The sequence below is a fragment of the Gadus chalcogrammus genome, chromosome 10, assembly GCF_026213295.1.
Source record: "Gadus chalcogrammus isolate NIFS_2021 chromosome 10, NIFS_Gcha_1.0, whole genome shotgun sequence".
Classification (NCBI taxonomy): domain Eukaryota; kingdom Metazoa; phylum Chordata; class Actinopteri; order Gadiformes; family Gadidae; genus Gadus; species Gadus chalcogrammus.
In genome coordinates this window covers 735,846-756,693 of record NC_079421.1, presented here as the reverse complement: position 1 = coordinate 756,693, position 20,848 = coordinate 735,846, and the positions used below count along the sequence as shown (strand labels likewise).

The 20,848-nt window shown below is 49.2% G+C and overlaps 1 protein-coding gene across 2 annotated transcripts; it reads left to right on the top strand.

Moving 5' to 3' along the window:
• Nucleotides 1-2,504: 2,504 nt before the first annotated feature.
• On the top strand, nt 2,505-18,064 carry pcdh12 (protocadherin 12). 2 transcript variants are annotated; one of them, XM_056600526.1, is made up of 5 exons: nt 2,505-2,785; nt 2,975-5,943; nt 9,358-9,446; nt 11,393-11,535; nt 16,529-18,064. In XM_056600526.1, exons 2-5 carry the CDS (start codon nt 3,037-3,039, stop codon nt 16,921-16,923), a joined length of 3,534 nt encoding a protein of 1,177 aa, XP_056456501.1. In that variant the 5' UTR covers nt 2,505-2,785; nt 2,975-3,036; the 3' UTR covers nt 16,924-18,064. The 2 variants fall into 2 exon arrangements, with proteins under 2 accessions (XP_056456501.1, XP_056456500.1); XM_056600525.1 differs by having other exon boundaries at nt 9,355-9,446.
• Nucleotides 18,065-20,848: the final 2,784 nt, after the last annotated feature.

The window sequence follows — 20,848 nt, the reverse complement described above, 5'->3', positions numbered from 1 at the left end:
ACGCGCACACACACACACTCACACTCACACACACAGCAGTAAAGAGTTGATCAGGCCAGGATTAAAGCCTTTACCACATTAAAGGAGTTACAGTGCCAGATGCAGTTTGTGTGTGTGTGTGTGTGTGTGTGTGTGTGTGTGTGTGTGTGTGTGTGTGTGTGTGTGTGTGTGTGTGTGTGTGTGTGTGTGTGTGTGTGTGTGTGTGTGTGTGTGTGTGTGTGTGTTAAGGCTGAAAGATCACAAAGAAGAGAAATTCTTCTTTATCTTGAAGACACACACACACACACACACACACACACACACACACACACACACACACACACACACACACACACACACACACACACACACACACACACACACACACACACACACACACACACACACACACACACCGTTTCTAGGTTACTGCCCAATAGGTTAGAGATGCCATATGCTTAAACTGTTAGATGGAGTCAAATGGTACAAACCAAGGAGCAGATGTCATTCTTGAGTCTCTTATGCTAACGTATTAGCCGACGGTAAACTAAATGAATGGCTAATTGAAACACAAACGCCTCTAGAGGTGGAGTATCGCCTACAAGTGGAAAGAACGTCATCATTGTCTGTTTGTGTTTGTTTGTTTGTGTTTGTGCGTGTGTGTGTGTGCCTGTCTTGCAGCTGTCAAACCACTGCAAACGTTGCATTCAATTCATTGCATGCGAATAATAAACCACTCACAACAGCACATGCCTTTAAAAATCGTGCACACTAACGTCTCCAACTCTATTGTCCAACGTCTAACATTTCAACTTCTTAATGTCTTAACGTCTATTGTTTTAACGTTTAACGTCTGAGAACTGTCTAATGGCTTAACAATGTCTTAAATCCTAACAAAAACGTCACCACACACACGCACACGCACACGCACACGCACACGCACACACACAGACATAAAGCACTGGAGAGATAGTGCGTGGACAGGGGTCTGGATGTGGGAGGGAGACGTGTGTTTACCCAAGTGATATCCTAATCTTATTGGTTGACCCGGTGAGCCACACAAACCTCCCGAGGGGTGAAGGGGGCTGGGGGGTCTGCGTTGGGGGAGGTTAAGGGGAGAAATTCAGGACCACCGTCGCAGAATTCCTATTCCTATTACTGAGGCCCTAAGTCCACTAAGTAGACCCCTGCTCTTGGTCCTATATTCAACACACCCAGAAAACACCCTGTAAGAATAGAGCTACATCGGGTTGGAATGATGTAGAATAGAATTGCATAGAGTAGAATCGAGTAGAGAAGATGAGGCAGGGGTAGAGTTGGACAGAGATGAGATAGAACAGAGATGGAATGCTATACAGACGGAAGAGAGTGATACAAATGAGGTTGAGTCGATGACTAATCAGAGAAGAGTGATGCATGGACCAAATAGAATGAATTATAGAATCGATAAGATATAAGAACAGAGAGTATAATATAGAAAACAGTAGATTAGGAAAAACACACACACACACACACACACACACACACACACACACACACATACACACACACACACACACACACACACACACACACACACACACACACACACACACAATCTCTGGGGGGAGGAATACGATATGCTTGAAAATCTCCCTTGTTGTGATTTCCAGGTGCAGCAAAGCATGCTGGGTAAATCCTTTCCATCTATCAAGTTTCAGCTTCAGAGTTTAGTGATGCATTTAGTTTTTTACAGGGATAATTGTGACTTTAACCAAAGTGCAGTCATTCTTTGTTGTTTTGCAAATCACATTTACACCAGAAAAATATTTCATTTTTTGTGTTGCATTTGTTCTAATGAGTGATCTCTCACAGACTAGACATGTGTAACTGGCGTTGATTTGCTAGTCTGAACAAGTCAAAGTCAGATAGTTAAAGAGAGCGTCAGAGAGAGAGAGGGTTGAGAGAGAGAGAGAGAGAGTCAGAGGTGCTGAGAGAATGGGGGGAAATCAAAGCACATGTGAGGGAAGAAGAAGACAGAGAGAGCGATCTTGAGAGTAAGGGAAGGAGAGAGAGAGCAAGCTTAAGATAAAGGGAGAGAGGAGGAGGAGGAGGGGGTTGAAGCACGAAAACGAGAGTGAGAGAATAGTGTGAGAGAGAGACAAGAAAGATGTAAATATCCCATATAAATCTGTAGACAGTTCACTTCAGCCTCTAACTACAAGATGCCTAACACTTTGTACTAATGTCCAATCGTAAAATACATGTTCTATAATGATTATAGGCACACAGCTGCACTCTCGCCCGTCTGTTCGATTCCAAGTCTCCACCTCACACAATCACACAGTAATTTAGAATGATTTAGGTTGTGATTATTCTATGGAGATAGGGTGGGAGAAAGAGAGGGAGAGAGAGGGAGAGAGAGGGAGAGGGGAGAGAGAGAGAGAGAGAGAGAGAGAGAGAGAGAGAGAGGGGTTGGGGCAGACTACTGCTAAAGTGACAGCTAGGGGCTATCATATAACCTTAAACACACTCCAGAACTGTCTGGGCAACCGATCAGTTTCCCCGGGTCGCGCTGCTCTGCACCACGGAGGGTACACACACACTTTAATCATTTGCATACTCCAGCTCCCCCTCCCGAGCTCTGATTGGTCGGGGGGCGGCGGCCTGGCGTGGAATCCAGCTTCCAAACTTTCTCAGTTAGATCCCAACTCTTGTGTTGAGCGTGGAGACGGAGCGGGACGGAGAGGAAGAGGATGGACTCTTAATTATATGTTCTGTGTAATTACCGTGGGGTTGGACTGAAGGATATCTTTCCGATACAGAGGTAACTTTTTGTTGTTTGTTTATCTTTTCATTTTGAGAGATGGGATTGAATAGAAGATACTTAGTTAGATCTTAATTTGCTATTCTGACATTTTTGTACACACGTTTATATTGTTTTGACATGCTTTAAAACATCATGAAAAGATTAATTTTTATTTAGTTTAACAGTTTTCAAATCGTATTTTCAAAGTCGATCGCGGAGATGTGTGAATAGCTCTCGGACCGTCGGAGCCGTGACCTCTTGTGAGCGCCATGCTGCCGGTTCTACTGCTGCTGGCCCTGGGCCTTGGTTCTGAGGCCCACTCCCCCTCCGACCCGGCCACCTCCACCATCCTGTACCGGTTATGGGAGGAGCAGCCGGCCGGCACGCGGGTGGGCCGGCTGCTGGACGACCTGCGTCAGCGCGGCTTCAGCGGCCCGATGGACCACTTCCAGGTGGTGGAGCACGGGGAAGCCCTTCCCTTCTCCGTCAGCGGCCGGGACGGGGAGGTGACGACCCTCAGTTGGCTGGACCGCGAGAAGCTGTGTCGCGGGGCGGACCTCTGCGAGCTGGCCTTCAGCGTCCTGTACAAGAAGGGTGGCGCCATGGACTTCCTGCGAGTGCGTGTGGAGGTGATGGATCTGAACGACCACAGCCCCGCCTTCCCTGAAGAACTGCAGGAAGTGGAGATCTCGGAGACCGCCAGCCTCCAGATGAGGATCCCCCTGGACAGGGCGGTGGACCCCGACGCCGGCCCCAACGGGCTCCAGACGTACTCGCTGTCCGACAATCAACACTTTGCCCTTGAGGTGACGGTGGGGCCGGGCGGCTCCAAACAAGCTGAGTTGGTGGTCATTAAGGAGCTGGACAGAGAGGCGCAGGCCACCTTTGAGCTGACCCTGACGGCCTGGGATGAAGGCGTCCCACCCCGGTCTGGGACTACAACGGTCCGAGTTAATATACTGGACTCCAATGACAACAGCCCCGTCTTTGAGGACTGCAAACCCGTCGTAGAGCTGGCCGAGAACACGGTGCATGGTACCATCGTGGTCAACGTGAAGGCCACAGATCCGGACCAGGGGGCCAACGGGGAGGTCGAGTACTCCCTGAGCAAGCACGCCCCGCCTGAGGTGCAGAAGCTCTTTGACGTCGATCAAGAAACCGGGTCTGTGACCCTGAAAGGACCCCTGGACTACGAGGCCAGGCGTTCTTTTGAAGTGGACATACAGGCTCGTGACCGAGGACCCAACGCCATCCCGTCCCACTGTAAGCTTCAGATCAAGCTGATGGACATCAACGATAATGCACCGAGAATTCACATCACTTGGACTCCTCCGGACTCCCCCGTCGCGACGGTCCGTGAGGGAGCACCTCGGGACACCTTCCTGGCCTTGGTGATGGTGTCCGACGCTGATTCAGGGGACAACGGTAAAGTAAATGCCTTCATCCAGGAAGGATCTGGGCCCTTCCATCTGAAAAAGATCCATGGGGACAACTACATGATTGTCACCAACGGCAGCCTCGATAGAGAGAAGCACATGCAGTATAACATCAGTCTCCTTGCCAAGGATCACGGAGACCCGCGACTGTCTTGCGTGAAACACCTCACCGTCAATGTTCAGGATGAGAATGACAACCCGCCTGTCTTCACTCAACCCGTCTACAGTGCCTCTTTCCAGGAGAACAACGTGATTGGATACATGGCCCTCCAAGTGGAGGCCCATGATGTCGACATGGAGCTTAGTGGAAGGGTGTCCTACTCCATGCGGGAGTCAAACGAGCTGGGATCGTCAACGGCATACTTCTCCGTCCACCGGACCAGTGGCATGGTCAGCGTACAGAAGTCGCTGGACTACGAGGATTCTGCCCACTACTCCTTCATTGTGGAGGCCGTGGACCAGGGCTATCCTCCGCTCACCAGCACTGCCACGGTCAACATCCACATCGAAGACATCAACGACAACTACCCCGTCATCAAAGAGCCCATGGCGATAAACGGGGTGGCGTATTTAAGCGTGCCTGTTAACGCAGACAAGGGCGAGATTGTGATCGAACTTGGCGATGAAGGGGCTGAAGGTTCCACCACCTCTCCCATCGGTCCACCAGCCAGAGAAGGGGTGGTAGGGTTCCTGGCTACAGTCCTCAAGGCGGAAGATCCAGATTCTGGGCCAAATGGTGATCTCGGTTTCCTCATTGCCGATGGAAATCCCGATGGATTATTCTGGTTGGATAACACCACGGGCCAGCTCTTCGTGAACACCACCAATGCCACCGAGCTGATTGGGAAGACGTTTACAGTGGGCGTGGCCGTGTCAGACATGGGTACTCCTGGATTGGTAACTAAGGCGACCCTGGAGGTGAGCTTCATCAACCTGAAAGACCACCTCAGGAACTCGGGGGCCGGCAACCGCAGGCAACTCAGCTTCACCATGATGATCGCCATCTGCCTCGGGGCCACCTGCCTCCTGCTAATGCTCGCCATCGCTCTGGTGACCACGTTCTGCCGCCCCGAGAAACGGGACAACCGGGCCTACAACTGTCGGGAGGCGGAGTCAACCTACACCCGCCACCCGCGTCGCCCGCAGAAGAACATCAGGAAGTCGGACATCCAGCTGATTCCCGTCATCCGGGGCCGAAAAGACGATCCGTCGGAGGGCGACGGCGAGGCCCAGCCCCTCGGCCCGGCCCCCGCGGCGCCCGAGGAGCCGCAGACGGAGCGACAGTACAGCGTGGCGCCGTCGGCCAACAACGCCAGCCTCCGCTCTCTGACCTACCTCGACGCGGACTCCTCCCCGCCGCCCTCCTCCTACGCCCGAACGCTCCGCAAACCGGGAGGCTTCGAGTTGGACGGAACCCTCCCCCGCACGCCGGCCACCCCGTACCGCACGCTGCGGCGGGCCAGAAACCCGTCCTCCTCCACCTCCTCGCTGTCGCACGGCGGCACCCTGAGGCGGCCCGCGCGCTCGGAGGGGGCGGGGCCGGGGGAGGGCGAGGAGGAGGAGGGGGCGGGGCCGGCGTCGTGCTCCAGCTCCACGGCGACCCTGCGCCGGCCGAAGGCCCTCGAGGGCGGGGGGAGGCGAGAGGCGGAGCATCGGCGCATGCTCAGGAACCTGGTGCGCCTCTCCATGGCCGCCTTCGGGGACAACATCGAGCTCTCTGCTGCTTCGCCGGAGGTCCAGGTAGGACACCTTATCTGTACTGATACACCGTGTGGTGTTATAATATGTGTTTTATGGATATATATGTTGTTCCTTCTATTATTTTATTGATTATGAATTCATTGACTTATCTACTGATGTGACTGCAAGTATTTGAATAATTGCATTGCAAAGTATTTGTCATTTTGACCTGGTGGATATATTTCTACACACACACCCACCCACACACTGAGTTGCCCATTTGTTCCTCAGTTAAAAGTCTGCTGAAAGACCTAGCCAGACAGCCTAAGGGGGAGTGTGAGTGTGTGTGTGTGTGTGTGTGTGTGTGTGTGTGTGTGTGTGTGTGTGTGTGTGTGTGTGTGTGTGTGTGTGTGTGTGTGTGTGTGTGTGTGTGTGTGTGTGTTCAGTAAGTTTACTCAGGTGTTTTTGTGTCAGAGAGTAATCCTCCAACCCTGCAAAGATCAGATATCAGGTTGAGGCTACAGCGGTCAGACGATGAGCTGTGATATGTAAGCTAACAGAGACACAGCTAAACTCTTCTAAAGCTTCCTCAGAGAGCAGCACTTCCTCCTGCTATTAGATGTGGACATGCACATACACACACGTTTGCTAACACACACACACACACACACTCACACTCACACTCACACTCACACTCACACGCTCACACACACACACACTCACACTCACACTCACACTCACACGCTCACACATACAAATACACACCCTTTATTCCCAGAGCTAAAAGAAGCTGATTAAAAACTGATGATTGATTCAATCATGTCCTTTAGTTTATGCCTTTTGAAGTTTATTCAATCGGGTCATAATGGGGACAGAGATAGACCAACGGACCGAACGACCACTGCTTTTCCGCCACAACATAAGTAGTCAAATGCTCAACCGACTATAGACACTTCATCCTCTATCTACCAGAAACAGCCAGTAGGAGTATAGGCTCTCCGGGGCTGGCCACACTAAACACACGTCTCTCCTTAAGGGCAGCGGCCCGCGTTCAGAGGGCCCAGGTTCAACCGCCTCATGTGAAGGCAATCAGGAGACCAGGAAGGCACCGCCCTCCACCACCACCACCTCACCTCCGCCCTCCCTCTCCCCCACACCCAACTACTCTCACACAATCTCACTCTCACCCTGTCTGCAATCAAGCCCCCCCCCCCCCCCCTCAGCTCCAGCTCCCAGTTGGCTGAATGTCTGGAGGACTGGAGGTGCCTCTCTAGGGACTCATGAGAAAGAGGCCAACAGATAGTTGGAATGGAGCCCACATACATATATACAACCACATACACATGTATGCATATACAGGCACACACACACACACACACGCCACACACACACACAAATAAAATACATAAGCCCACACACACATTTGGCCGTCTTCCTGAGGACCTCAGCAAGAGGAAACAGAAAAGAATAGCCTGTTACGCACAAACCCCTTCCTGTCAAAGCTAAAGTACACACACACACACACATCGACACGCACGTACACGTACAAACGCGCACACGCACGCAAACACACAAACACACACTCACACACACACACACACGCACACACATGCACGCGCGCAGTCGCACGCGCACACAAATAAACGGCACACACACACGCAGTGCGTTGCTTTCCCCTGACTCTCCTGCCTCCCTCCCATCAATACTTCCTGTCTCGCTGGCCGTGCGCGGTGACAGCCCAGCGCCGTCAGCACAAAGCATTCTGGGTCCGTCCCCCCCCGTCCCCCGTCCCCCCGTCAGCCGGGCCGCAAGACTGAGAGACACGGCAGCGCGCGGTTCTCACACTGACACACTGGAGTTATTGACTCTACACCTGCCTCTGTTAGCACAGAACACACACAATCACACACACACATACATACGTACATACGGCCAGATTTCCATATGGACGTATGTACATGCGTCTGTATACATGTGTGTGTGTGTATGTGTGTGTGCGCACAAACGCACTAATATACATACACACGTTCACACAAACACGCACACACATACACACACACATACACACACATACACATCCACACGCACGCGCACGCACAAACACATATGTGCATGTAGACACACACACACACACAGACACACCCATACAAACACACGCACACACACACACACACACACGCACGCACACACACACACACACACATATGCATGTAGACGCAGGCACACACACACAGACACACACACACACACACACACACACACACACACACACACACACACACACACACACACACACACACACACACACACACACACACACACACACACACTCACTCTGGCTGACACTAATGATTTAAACACCCTGATGGGGGTTTGCTGGGGGGTTCACCGTGGCTTGGTACTTAAGGGGGGTTGTTTAAACAGGCCGTGTTAGCATGAGGGGTTAGTTTGGCACATTAAAGGTGGAGGAGGCCATTAGTGTCTGTCAGTCGTGTGGCGTCACGGCAGGGGGGCGGCGGAGTGAGGCTGAACGGAGCATTACGTCAACAGACACACACCGGAGAACCAACCACCTGTCTTATCAATCAAGCTCTCGGGGAGCCATCAATCAACGCCTGTCAATCAGGGGGAGGAGGAGGAGGGGTGGATTTGGACTGAGCGAAGTTGGAAAAAGAATACTTTGGATTGTTTTGAAGTGAACTGAACTGGATTGATCCAAAACTGAAAGAACTATTTATTTATGTTTCCTCTAATCAATACTTTTGTATTTAAATTCTCCTCTCCCTTCCTGTCTCCCCTTTCTCCCCCTTTCCTCTCCTCCCTACCTCCTCTCTCCACCTCCCCCCTGCCCCTCTCCGCCTCAATCTACACCTCCTCTTCTCCTCCTCAATCTGTACTTCCTCTCCTCTCCTCCTCCTCAATCTGCACCTCTCCTCCTCCTCCTCCTCCTCCTCATCTGCCCCTCCTCTCCTCCTCCTCCTCCTCCTCCTCCTCTCCTCCTCCTCTCCTCCTCATCTGCCCCCCCTCTCCTCCTCCTCTTCTCCTCCTCTTCTCCTCCTCATCTGCCCCTCCTCTCCTCCTCCTCTTCTCCTCCTCCTCTCCTCCTCTTCTCCTCCTCTTCTCCTCCTCTTCTCCTCCTCCTCTCCTCCTCTTCTCCTCCTCCTCTACCCCTCCTCTCCTCCTCCTCTTCTCCTCCTCCTCTCCTCCTCATCTGCCCCTCCTCTCCTCCTCCTCTTCTCCTCCTCCTCCTCTCCTCCTCTTCTCCTCCTCTTCTCCTCCTCATCTGCCCCTCCTCTCCTCCTCCTCTTCTCCTCCTCCTCCTCTCCTCCTCTTCTCCTCCTCATCTGCCCCTCCTCTCCTCCTCCTCCTCCTCTCCTCCTCTTCTCCTCCTCCTCTCCTCCTCTTCTCCTCCTCCTCCTCCTCTCCTCCTCTTCTCCTCCTCATCTCCCCCTCCTCTTCCCCTCCTCCCAGCAGATCTCCCAGCTCCTCTCCCTCCTCCACCAAGGACAGCTGCAGCCCAGGCCAAATTTCCGTGGCAACAAGTACTCTCACCGTGCCGGCAGGTAAAGAAACAAACTTCATTCAAAGAAATAAACTACAAACATGGGCAAGTGGCATTCTTCTGTCCTCTTCGGAGACAGCTTCGGCTATAAGAGGTAATTGTTCTCACAGATCCCAACGATGCAGACAGCCCTACCCTCTTCCTAATATACATAATGCTGGAAGTGTAAGGGCTTTCATCGGTGGGCACAAAGGCTCGATCAGCGTTGTGTTCTCATACCTCGGTGATAGATACATTACTTAACAGATCATTTTCTATTTGAGATTTCCACTTTAAGTTAACGTCAACACAAGAAAAAAACATAAAATATAAAATAACATGAAGCATTGAGTATGCATTGGTCAAATGTAGAAAACACAAATTTTAAACTGCACACATTTAATAATAATTCATACTTGATTATGAATGGGTTGATTGTAAAGGCTTTCTTGATGAGAAAAGGTGAATTATTGTTATTTATTTAAATGTTACCAATTATTTAAATTGTTGCCTGTAGTTAAGCTGGCGCATTGCATCGCAACAGTTCTTGCCCATACACAAACCAACAATCATATCAACCTAACAACATACAGCAATGGAAATGCCCACCATAGCCCGGCAGGCATTTCCATTGCTGTGTGTTGCTAGGTTTGTCTCCAGGAGGAACAAAGAATAGTGGCAAAAAACATCCTTGCTTCCTTCTTTCTTCCTTTCTTGATCTTTTCTTTTCACTAAATGCTGCTTCTCCTCCTTCCTAGCTCTCCTGATCAAAACCTTAGTTTCTCTGACAGCCTGACCTTCAGTACAAACCGCTGGCAGTCAGCCCTCTCTCTCCCTACATCCCGCTCTCTCTCTCTTCCTCTCCCTCTACGATCCACGCCAAGAAGCAACGTCGGTGGGATTAAAATAGTCACAGGTGAAAGACTCATCTTGCAAAGACAATTAAGACAGGCAAGAAAAACCAAAACAACACAACAGACACTCGTGACGCCAGAGGAACTGAGTGAAGTTTGTTTTGCAAACAGGAAGTAGCTCAACTCCCGGCGGAAATGAGCCACATGAATCCAAGACGAGCACACGTGTGAGTGTGTTTGTGAGTGTGTATGTCTGTGTGTGGTGCCTGGTACCTGGATTTGTTTGTGCCAGCGCCCATTCGGTTTTTGTTCCTCTATCTTGGAGTGTTTGTGTATGTGTGTTTGAATATGCATATTTGACTCTAATTATATCCCGGCTGACTGTAATTCCATATACTGTCTTGCTTGATTGCCTTCCTGTCTCCATTTTGGGTTGTGTATGTCTGTGTGTGTGCGTGTGTGTGTTTGTGAGTGCGTATTTCTGTGTGTGTGTGTGTGTGTTTGTTTGTGCATGCGTCTGTGTGTGTGTGTGTGTGTGTGTGTGTGTGTGTGTGTGTGTGTGTGTGTGTGTGTGTGTGTGTGTGTGTGTGTGTGTGTGTGTGTGTGTGTGTGTGTGTGTGTGTGTGTGTGTGACTGTTCAGGGGTTTGGTTTGAGTCATGGCTCCCTTCGGGGTAATCGTACACATGTGTCACCCCCTGCCTTCACCTGTTAGTGACCTCACATGCAGCCTCTTGTTACAACCTGCCACCAAGCCTGGGGACGTGTGTGTGTGTGTGTGTGTGTGTGTGTGTGTGTGTGTATCGACAGTGACACCACTGGTAGCAGAACGCTACAATACACCGCACTGTTTTATTAGCACAAGTGCCTCAATCGTTCTCTGGTTCCTACGTTTTAAACAGAAATAAACTAAATAAATATCCTATATTCATGAGCGTCAGAGAGAGTCAGAGTCTCAGAGACAGATCCAAGCCCCACAACCTTGCTGTATGAGGCCCTGGTCGGTGCTCCTGGAGGTGATGCTGTATGAGGCCCTGGGCGTTCCTCCTGGAGGTGATGCTGTATGAGGCCCTGGGCGTTGCTCAGTGCTCTTCCTGTGTGTTCGTCTGGCCGTAGATACGGAGGTCCGGACTGCCAGGACTGGCAGAGCACCAAGGACAGCGGGCACGGGGAGAGCGAGGCCGGCGACGTGGACTGGGAGGCCGGGAGGGACTCCCCTGACCAGGAGGAAGGCTCCTGCACACACATCCACACGACTGGTATGTACCACACACCACTGCACACATCCACACTACTGGTACAGTACCACACACCACTGCACACATCCACACTACTGGTACAGTACCACACACCACTGCACACATCCACACTACTGGTACAGTACCACACACCCCTACACACATCCATACGACTGGTACAGTGCCACACACATCCACACTACTGGTATGTACCACACCACTGCACACATCCACACGACTGGTATGTACCACACACCCCCACACACATCCACACTACTGGTATGTACCACACACCACTGCACACATCCACACTACTGGTACAGTACCACACACCACTGCACACATCCACACTACTGGTACAGTACCACACATCCACACTACGGGTATGTACAACACACCCCTACACACATCCACACTACTGGTATGTACCACACACCACTGCACACATCCACACTACTGGTATGTACCACACACCACTGCACACATCCACACTACTGGTACAGTACCACACACCACTGAGCACATCCACACTACGGGTATGTACCACACACCCCTACACACATCCACACGACTGGTATGTACCACACACCACTGCACACATCCACACTACTGGTATGTACCACACACCCCTACACACATCCACACGACTGGTATGTACCACACACCCCTACACACATCCACACGACTGGTATGTACCACACACCCCCACACACATCCACACTACTGGTACAGTACCACACACCACTGCACACATCCACACTACTGGTATGTACCACACACCACTGCACACATCCACACTACTGGTATGTACCACACACCACTGCACACATCCACACTACTGGTATGTACCACACACCACTGCACACATCCACACGATGGTACAGTACCACACACCCCTACACACATCCACACGACTGGTATGTACCACACACCCCCACACACATCCACACTACTGGTACAGTACCACACACCACTGCACACATCCACACTACTGGTATGTACCACACACCACTGCACACATCCACACTACTGGTATGTACCACACACCACTGCACACATCCACACTACTGGTATGTACCACACACCACTGCACACATCCACACGATGGTACAGTACCACACACCCCTACACACATCCACACGACTGGTATGTACCACACACCCCTACACACATCCACACGAATGGTATGTACCACACACCCCTACACACATCCACACGACTGGTATGTACCACACACCCCTACACACATCCACACGACTGGTACAGTACCACACCACTGCACACATCCACACGACTGGTACAATATTACACACATTCACACTACTGGTATACTACACAACACTTCACACATCCCCATTACTGTTAGATACTACACAACACACCATTACTGGTACAATACAACACACCACACACAGGCATACACGTATATATACACACGTATGTGTCTTTGTGTGTAACATGTATGTATGTGGCTTTGTGTATATAAATGTGTGTGTGTTCATGTGGACGTAGAGATATGTACGTTTATGTTCTGCCTTTGTGTTGTTGCGTGTCTGTGTGTAGCTGTGTGTGTGTGTTTCCTGCTATTGTGGTGAGAGCTGCATACCGGGGGCTGTTCTTTGTTGGGAGATAAAAGCTGTGCGGCGAGAGACCCTGGGCGAGGTACGGGGGCTTTCTGCTCCCTGCCTGGGACCGGCTCATGTTCCCTCGCCTCTCAACAGACACCAGAGCGCTGTGTGTGGGTGGGGGGGGGGGGGGGGGGGCAGGCCCTGAGTGTGAGTGTGTGTGGAGGTACATGTGTGTGTGCAGCGGTAATATATAGACATACGTATTCATGTGTGGCTAGATTTGTGGTGTGTGTGTGTGTGTGTTTATTTATATATATATATATATATATATATATATGGGTGTGTTTGTGGTTGGTTGGTGTATATGTGTGTGTTTGTTTGTGTGTGTTTATATATGGGTGTGTGTGTGGTTGGTGTGTGTGTGTGTATACATATATATATGGGTGTGTTTGTGGCTGGTTAGTGTGTGTGTGTGTTTGTTTATGTGTGTGTCATGTGTGAGTCACCTCTGACCTGCAGGTTTAATGGTCGGTGTACAGACCCTGCAGACCAGACTGTCACAGGGATCTGTGAGAAGAGCAAACGTTTCTCACCCTCTTTCCTTCCCTCCACTCAGCCTTCTCTCCGATTCTATTCTCATCTTTCTCTCCTCCTCTCCTAACCACTATAGTTACTCTATGATAACTTGACGCAGTAACTTACTCACCTCTACATCCCCGCATGTTAACGTGATGGACACATGTACATTAAACATACATGTCACAGTCAGAGAGTCGGCTGGAAGGTAAGCGTTAGTGTGTGTGAGTGTGTGATGGAAATGGAGCCCATGTGGGAGGTGGGAGGTGTGGATGTTTGTGAAAAGGAGACCGGGATAGAGAGAGACTCGAAGGTGAGGGTATGTGAGAGAGAGTGATACAGTAGTGTAGATGACGGGGTGAGTTGTCATGGTGTTCTAGTTTTCCAACGTGTCTGGTGTCGGGAGATGCTTTGATCCAGCGAGGCTGGAACCTGTCTCTAACAGGTCTGTAAGAGACATATCTTCTCAGTGTCAACATACCTCCTTGATTCTTCACCCTCGGGTGAAGAACCATCATCTGATGTGTGTGTATTGGTGCTTGTGTGTATCTGAATGTGTATTTGTCTGCATGGGTTTGTGTAAGCAGTGTAAATCTGATCTGTCTGTGTGTGTGTGTGTGTGTGTGTGTGTGTGTGTGTGTGTGTGTGTGTGTGTGTGTGTGTGTGTGTGTGTGTGTGTGTGTGTGTGTGTGTGTGTGTGTGTGTGTGATTCGGCTGTGTGTATGTATGTATGCAGGTATGTATGTGTGCATGTATTTTTGTATGTTTGTATGTATGTATGTATGTATGTATGCATATATGTATACGTATGTATGTATACATACATACATACATATGTGTGTATGAGAAGGCTGTAATGCCCTGTGTGGTATCTGTATCTGCATATATTTATCAGTAAAGTGCATGAAAGTATGTGTTTGTCTGTAGGCTGTTATCCACTTTGGAATCTGGATGTGTGTGTGTGTGTGTGTGTGTGTGTGTGTGTGAGTGAGTGAGTGAGTGAGTGAGTGAGTGAGTGTGTGTGTGTGTGTGTGTGTGTGTGTGTGTGTGTGTGTGTGTGTGTGTGTGTGTGTGTGTGTGTGTGTGTGTGTGTGTGTGTGTGTGTGTGTGTGTGTGTGTGTGTGGCCGTGTGTGTGTGTGTGTGTGTGTGTGTGTGTGTGTGTGTGTGTGTGTGGCCGTGTTGAGATGAAAGGCTGCCTGATGAGTCTGACTCCGGAGCTCTGAGAGCCGCCCTCTAATCACTTTAGACCTCTGAGACACGGAGAGGAGAAACACGCTGGCAGCGCCACAACACTCACAGCGCCCCTCATCCAGGGAGATACCGCACATCTGGCGTATCTGGCTGGCTCTCAACCCCGGCCCAGGCACCTATAACGCAAAAGAGGCTGCTTATCGATGAACAAAAGGCATCAAACTCTCTTTTTGTTTCGGATTCATGATGGGGGATGTTGACCTAGTGGTTGGGATTTGTATGACTGCCAGTGTAATGTTCTTGGTTCATACCCCAATGTTCAGACAGTATACAGGTAGGCCTTCTTTAGCCATAAACCTAATCTGCTCTTTGAATGCTCGAAGGTCTCTTTTTAATTGATGGTTAGGCGTTGTATTTTTTACGTATATTTGAACTTTCACTATTCTCCGGGACAGAATTATTATCCTTGTTCTTGCCCTTCAGATAATTCTGGAAGAAGACGAGTGCGTATTTCTGTTCAGTCTTTAAGCGTTCATCTTTTTCACTTTATGTCCCGCTGATAGTCCATTGCCTCTTCACTACTCTGAAATCCATCCGGCTGTCTTTGAGATTCTGAAATGCCTGGGATGTTTGTGGCGTTGCTCGGAGCTGGGTAGTCGCAGACAGTCGGCGTGTGGTGTGTGTGCACGTGGTGTGGCGGGTGTGCACGTGGTGTGGCGGGGTGTGCACGTGGTCTGGCAGGTGTGCACGTGCGGCGAGCGCTCTTCTCCGCGCCCGGCTCCAGGAAACAGTGGGAAGACGAGGAAGGACTTGTTGACAGGGGCAGCCAGATAAAGGTCCCTCTGCTGTTTCCTCTTCCAGTCTGGCTCCCCGCCAAAGAGCCCCGTGATCGCAGGCTCTCAGTGGGGCCTTGACCTTGTTCTACCAGTGTTGAAGCGGTTGGGGGGTGGAGGGGAAGGGAGATTGAGATGAATCTCTGTTCCTGTACACAACTCGATCATATCAGCATGTTTACCTGCATACGGATGCGCGAGAGATTGTTGTGTTTGTTCCGGTGTGCATGAATATGTTTGTGCGTGTGTTTGCCTGCGCGCGTGCAAGGTGACAGGAATACCTCCACCGTTTGTGTGCAGCGTGACTGTTGCCGTATAAACACACAGCTACAAGTGCCCACGTACACGTACCATCTGGTCCTCTGCTGTGTCATCCCTCGCTCTCTGTCTCGTCTCTCTCTCTTTATCAGCTTCTCCTCCATCCTCCTACCCCCCGGTCACACCTTTCCTTCACCTCTATCCTTTGACCAGTCCATCTCTCTCTACTTCCTCTTTCATTTTGAGTAAAAATCAAATGTCTCTCTCGCTCTCTTCCTCAATCAATCGCGCTCTCCTTCCTTATTGTGAGTTTATGGCCCAATCCCATTTCTACCCCTGACCCCTTCCCCTTACCCCCTCCCCTTCCCCCTCCCCCTTGTTTTGAAGGGATAAGATGATGGGATCCCATTTCTACCCCTTATCCCTTATCCCTTCCCCCTTCCCTCTTCCCCCTTCCCTCTTCCCTCTTCCCCCTTCCCCCTTACCCCTTCAAAACAAGTGGGAGGGGTAAGGGGGAGGGGGAAGGGGTAAGGGGTAGAAATGGGATTGGGCCTAAATCCCTCAACCTCGTCTCTGTCTCTCTCCAGACGACGTCTTCGCTGACCTGGACCCTGCCTGGGTGGCCCGCCTCTCCCTCCCCCTCTCTGCCGATTACCATGACAACATGTTCGTCCCCGGCGCCCCGCCGGCCCCCGACTCCCCTGACACGCCCCCGGGAGGGCTCGACCCCGCCTCCTCCTTCTCCACCTTCGGCAAGACGCCGGAGAAGGACGGCCCCCTGGGCGGGGCCCTGCTGTCGGAGGTCAGCACCCTCTTTGAGATGCTCATGACCCAGAAGGCCGACGCCCAGACAAGCCCCTCCCCCGCACTCCTCTACAGGCTGTCGGCTGCCTACCGCCGCTCGATGGGGCTCGACGGCGGCGGGGGGAGGGGCGTTGCAGGCGCTGCCGGGGAGCCGTCGTCAGGGTTCAGCTACCACTAGACTAGACGCCGCCCAGAAACCTCAAGGGAAGTGGCACATATATGTCCTGTATGTCTGACTACGGCGGTGGCCTGGTAGCATTTTAGCTAACTGGCTGTGGCTGCGTTAACGCATCACAAGATGGCCGCCGGCATCCACAACTGTAAATATTCAACTTTTTCATTTGTTGCTAGAATGTGAGGTGTTTAGATGAATGAGTGAGGACCTCCTGTGATGAAGGGTGGAATGTGGGTTATCTGCATCATGTGACCAGGTTTCTTTGACCTCCTCTGTCTTCCGCCCAGAGACGTCTCGAAGATTCTGGAAAAGGGAGAGACAAGGGTTCTTCTGTTATATTCCGTTTTGTATTGTCCGTTAAATAAGGATCCACACGGTTTAATAAATGAACTCAGCATAGAGGAAATGTCCCTTTTGTCTGCGGTGAAGTTAAAACGACAACAAATTATAATGGATGTGTTCTGTTCCATATTTTAACATGAATGATGAAAAATTCTGGGATTTTACAATATAGGCCTACTGATGGATTGGGAGGTTCATTTAAGGGACTATTTTTCTGTTAAAATGGGCCAAGCTACTTTTTTAGGATGTTTTCAATGTCATATTTCTCTATGTATCAAAAAAAAGCACTTTGTAAATTCATTGTGTATACATTCTGGAAATGATTTGACTGAATATGTTTGTTGTGATCATTTGTTTGTATGCCTACGCCGTTATCCTTAAAACGCACGAGAGAATCACAAAAAAGAACTGCAGAGAAAATATTACGACTGGCAACGACGAATTTATGAAAATAAATATTCCTTCATGCTTTAAACCTTATAAGTGTTGGCAGTTCATAAACATTAGACATGTACTGGTCATCAGTTCTCTGTTCATAATTTCTAATGGACAAATCGAAAACGATAATTAACTCAAATATGAAGAATAAAGTTGCAGCTATTCAGTCAAAACCCGTCAGAAATTAAAAACTAAACCAAATAAGAATTACTTTGAAAACAGCACCATCTTCTGGCAGAAAATGTTAATATTTACAACAAGGCTCTTGCTTTCAAATGAGGCCAAAACCTCAACACCACTGGCAGATAAGTTTGCAAGAGAATGAAACATTGAAAAGGAGAGATGAGGAGAACATGAGCTCTGAAAGATTTACACAGCGTTATATTTCCTGTTAAAAATACATTTAATTCAGGTTTACTTTATTTCTTTGATTTTATTCACACTGTATGTTTTTTTTCTCACTGAATCTATTTAGTTCCTCTATCCCTTTGTTTCACTCTATTTTCTAATTATCTCTCAGTTTTGTCTCCATTTCCTCATCCTCCAGCTTTTCTTTCATTCTCTTTTCTTGATTTCCTCTTCATTCCATTTTTGATGTCTCTCCTCTTTCAAAATTGTAGTAACCTCCATAGTTTTCTCAATTTCAATATTTTTCTCTCACTCTCTTTTAGATGTTCTCATCCTCCCCATCCTTTTCTCCCTCCCCTCTTTAGATTTTCTGGATTGCTCCAACATTTTTCACTCACAATTTCTTAATGTTGTCATTCTCCATAGTTTCTCTCACATTCTTTTTCAGATTTATCGTTCCCTCCATCTTTTTCCCTCTTCCTGGATGTCATTCAGACCGGAATCTTGGAATGCGGATCATTGTGAGACATTCTGATTGGCTGATTAAGGTAGTTTGACGCTGAACATTAAACCACCAAACCAACAATCCAATATATTCAAGAATATTACATTAGCATGTTAAAAAAGTGTTTAGTTGGTCAGGGTTAAGCTAGATTCACAGTGCTACCCACTACAGCTTGTTTGCGAAGATCCATGTCAAGACTTATCCTTGGAGAGCTGACTGCATTCTGACTCCCACAGCAGGGTTAATTTATGATTACGATGAATTATGAATATTATTACATTTTATCTTCAAACATCTAGCTCTATGACCTATACGTCATTGCCGGGTTGAATTAAGACACCATTTCCTAATGCTGCGTAGGTGTATCTCAACAATGAGTGGTGTTGCGTGTTAATGCTGAACATGCAAGTGAACTTCTGTTGCATGTGTCTTGTCTGTAGGTTTATTTTGTGTTTATCTGTGAGCGTTTATAGTGTGTGTGTGTGTGTGTGTGTGTGTGTGTGTGTGTGTGTGTGTGTGTGTGTGTGTGTGTGTGTGTGTGTGTGTGTGTGTGTGTGTGTGTGTGTGTGACTTGAGGTGCGGGGGCGTGATGAATTAAAAAGACGCTGTAGATGAAAAGTAATGAGCGGCGCACAGCGCTGAGGTCATGTCAGGGCGATTAACAGCGACAGCACGTCAGATGAGGGCTTCTTATCATTTGTGAAGTCATTAATAAAATATTTAACGATTTTCATTTTGAAAAAAGAAAAACCAGAGGGAGACGAATAATAGTTGTGAAGCGACCTCTCCGATCTGCTCCAGTCACGGTGGAGCACCGACTAGGCTGGCAAACCGTCCCTAATTGCAGAAGCCATTAGTGATCTTTCATTCTCCCTTAATGACAGGTCCAGCGGTGACGTCTCTAGACATCCATTGTTCTCTCTGTCTTTGTGTGCGCTTTTACATTTTTTCTTTTACTTGCCAGGCGTCAGATAGATGACTGAAAACGCTGCGGTGCAAAGAGGAGGCGTCGGAGGAGGAGGAGGTGGGTGGAGGAGATGAGAGTTTCATATCCTCTCTGAAGATAACTATCGGAAATGGCTTTTACGCGGCTCAAAATGCTCATCAAAGTTCTGTGAGGCAGTTTTATTTGCACAGGACTTGATTTATGTTTCTCTTGCGTCTGGAATCAAGGCGTCGGTTTAATAATGTAGGGAATGTTTGGGTGTGTAGGCCTATCGGCTTTGAGTGGTCTGTGGACCCAAACTCTATGTATTGGCCCATTCAGGCACGCACACACACACACACACACACATGCACAGGCACCTATATACAACCACCATGGCCCCCTTTCCCAAAAGCAAACGCTTGTATTAAAGAGAGAGCAGTAATGGTCATGACAGCATGTCAGGCCAACAACTCCCTCCTACTTAGCAGGGTTTGAAGTTAATTCCATCAGGACTCGCCTGCTATGACAATGCAATAGAGAATACCAGAACAAGACTAAATGTCTAATATTGCGTTAGTTTTCAACTATACAGGACGACACAGTTCACAGGAGCTAAACATTTGTCAAAAGTAGTAGCTAATTAGCTAAATTCTCAGAAAGCCTGCGTGTTCAGAGATTATGGAAAACATCCCCTTGGACCAATTTGTGCGTTTCAAATATAAACTGTGTTCTTTGTTATTTGTAAAGAAATGCCGTACCATGGGCTACTTCTTTGTCAGTTGATGGTTTTGAAGAAGGCAGGAGCCGTTGCAAGGCCGCAATTTTGCTCAACGCATATTGACCATGTATATAAAGTAAATGGAGCTCCAAGTGTTCCAGCAAAGTTTCATTCGAGTGCCTGAAGTGTTGTTAAGCCTTGTCTAATCTGAGCCGAGTAATTTAACAGTAAGCGCACAAGCAGAATGTAACCGTCGGGGTTGAAAAGCGGAAAGGGGTTCAGCGGGTAAGTTGAAATTTCCCAGACGCAATCAGCGCCATTCTTTTTGACCCACGCCTATTCACACTCAGAAGGCATTTGTTCTGCTTGTCAGCCTCGGCATCCGATCGGGAGGGGGAACCTTGTATTAAAGATGGCATATTTGCATGTTTTCAGGCTGACTGGTCGCGCCATCTCTGTTTGAATTTAAAACGGAGCCAACTTGAAGTCAGGGAGGGTTTCATTACGGCATCTATCTCTGCTGGCGCCATCCTTCCAGCTAAATTAAATTGTGCCACTTTGTTGAACACGGTGTCCTTCACAGGAACGCTCCTTCTCTCTATTTTCCTCCGCAAACTTGTCCTGTTTTCTACTTCATCTGCCTCCTATG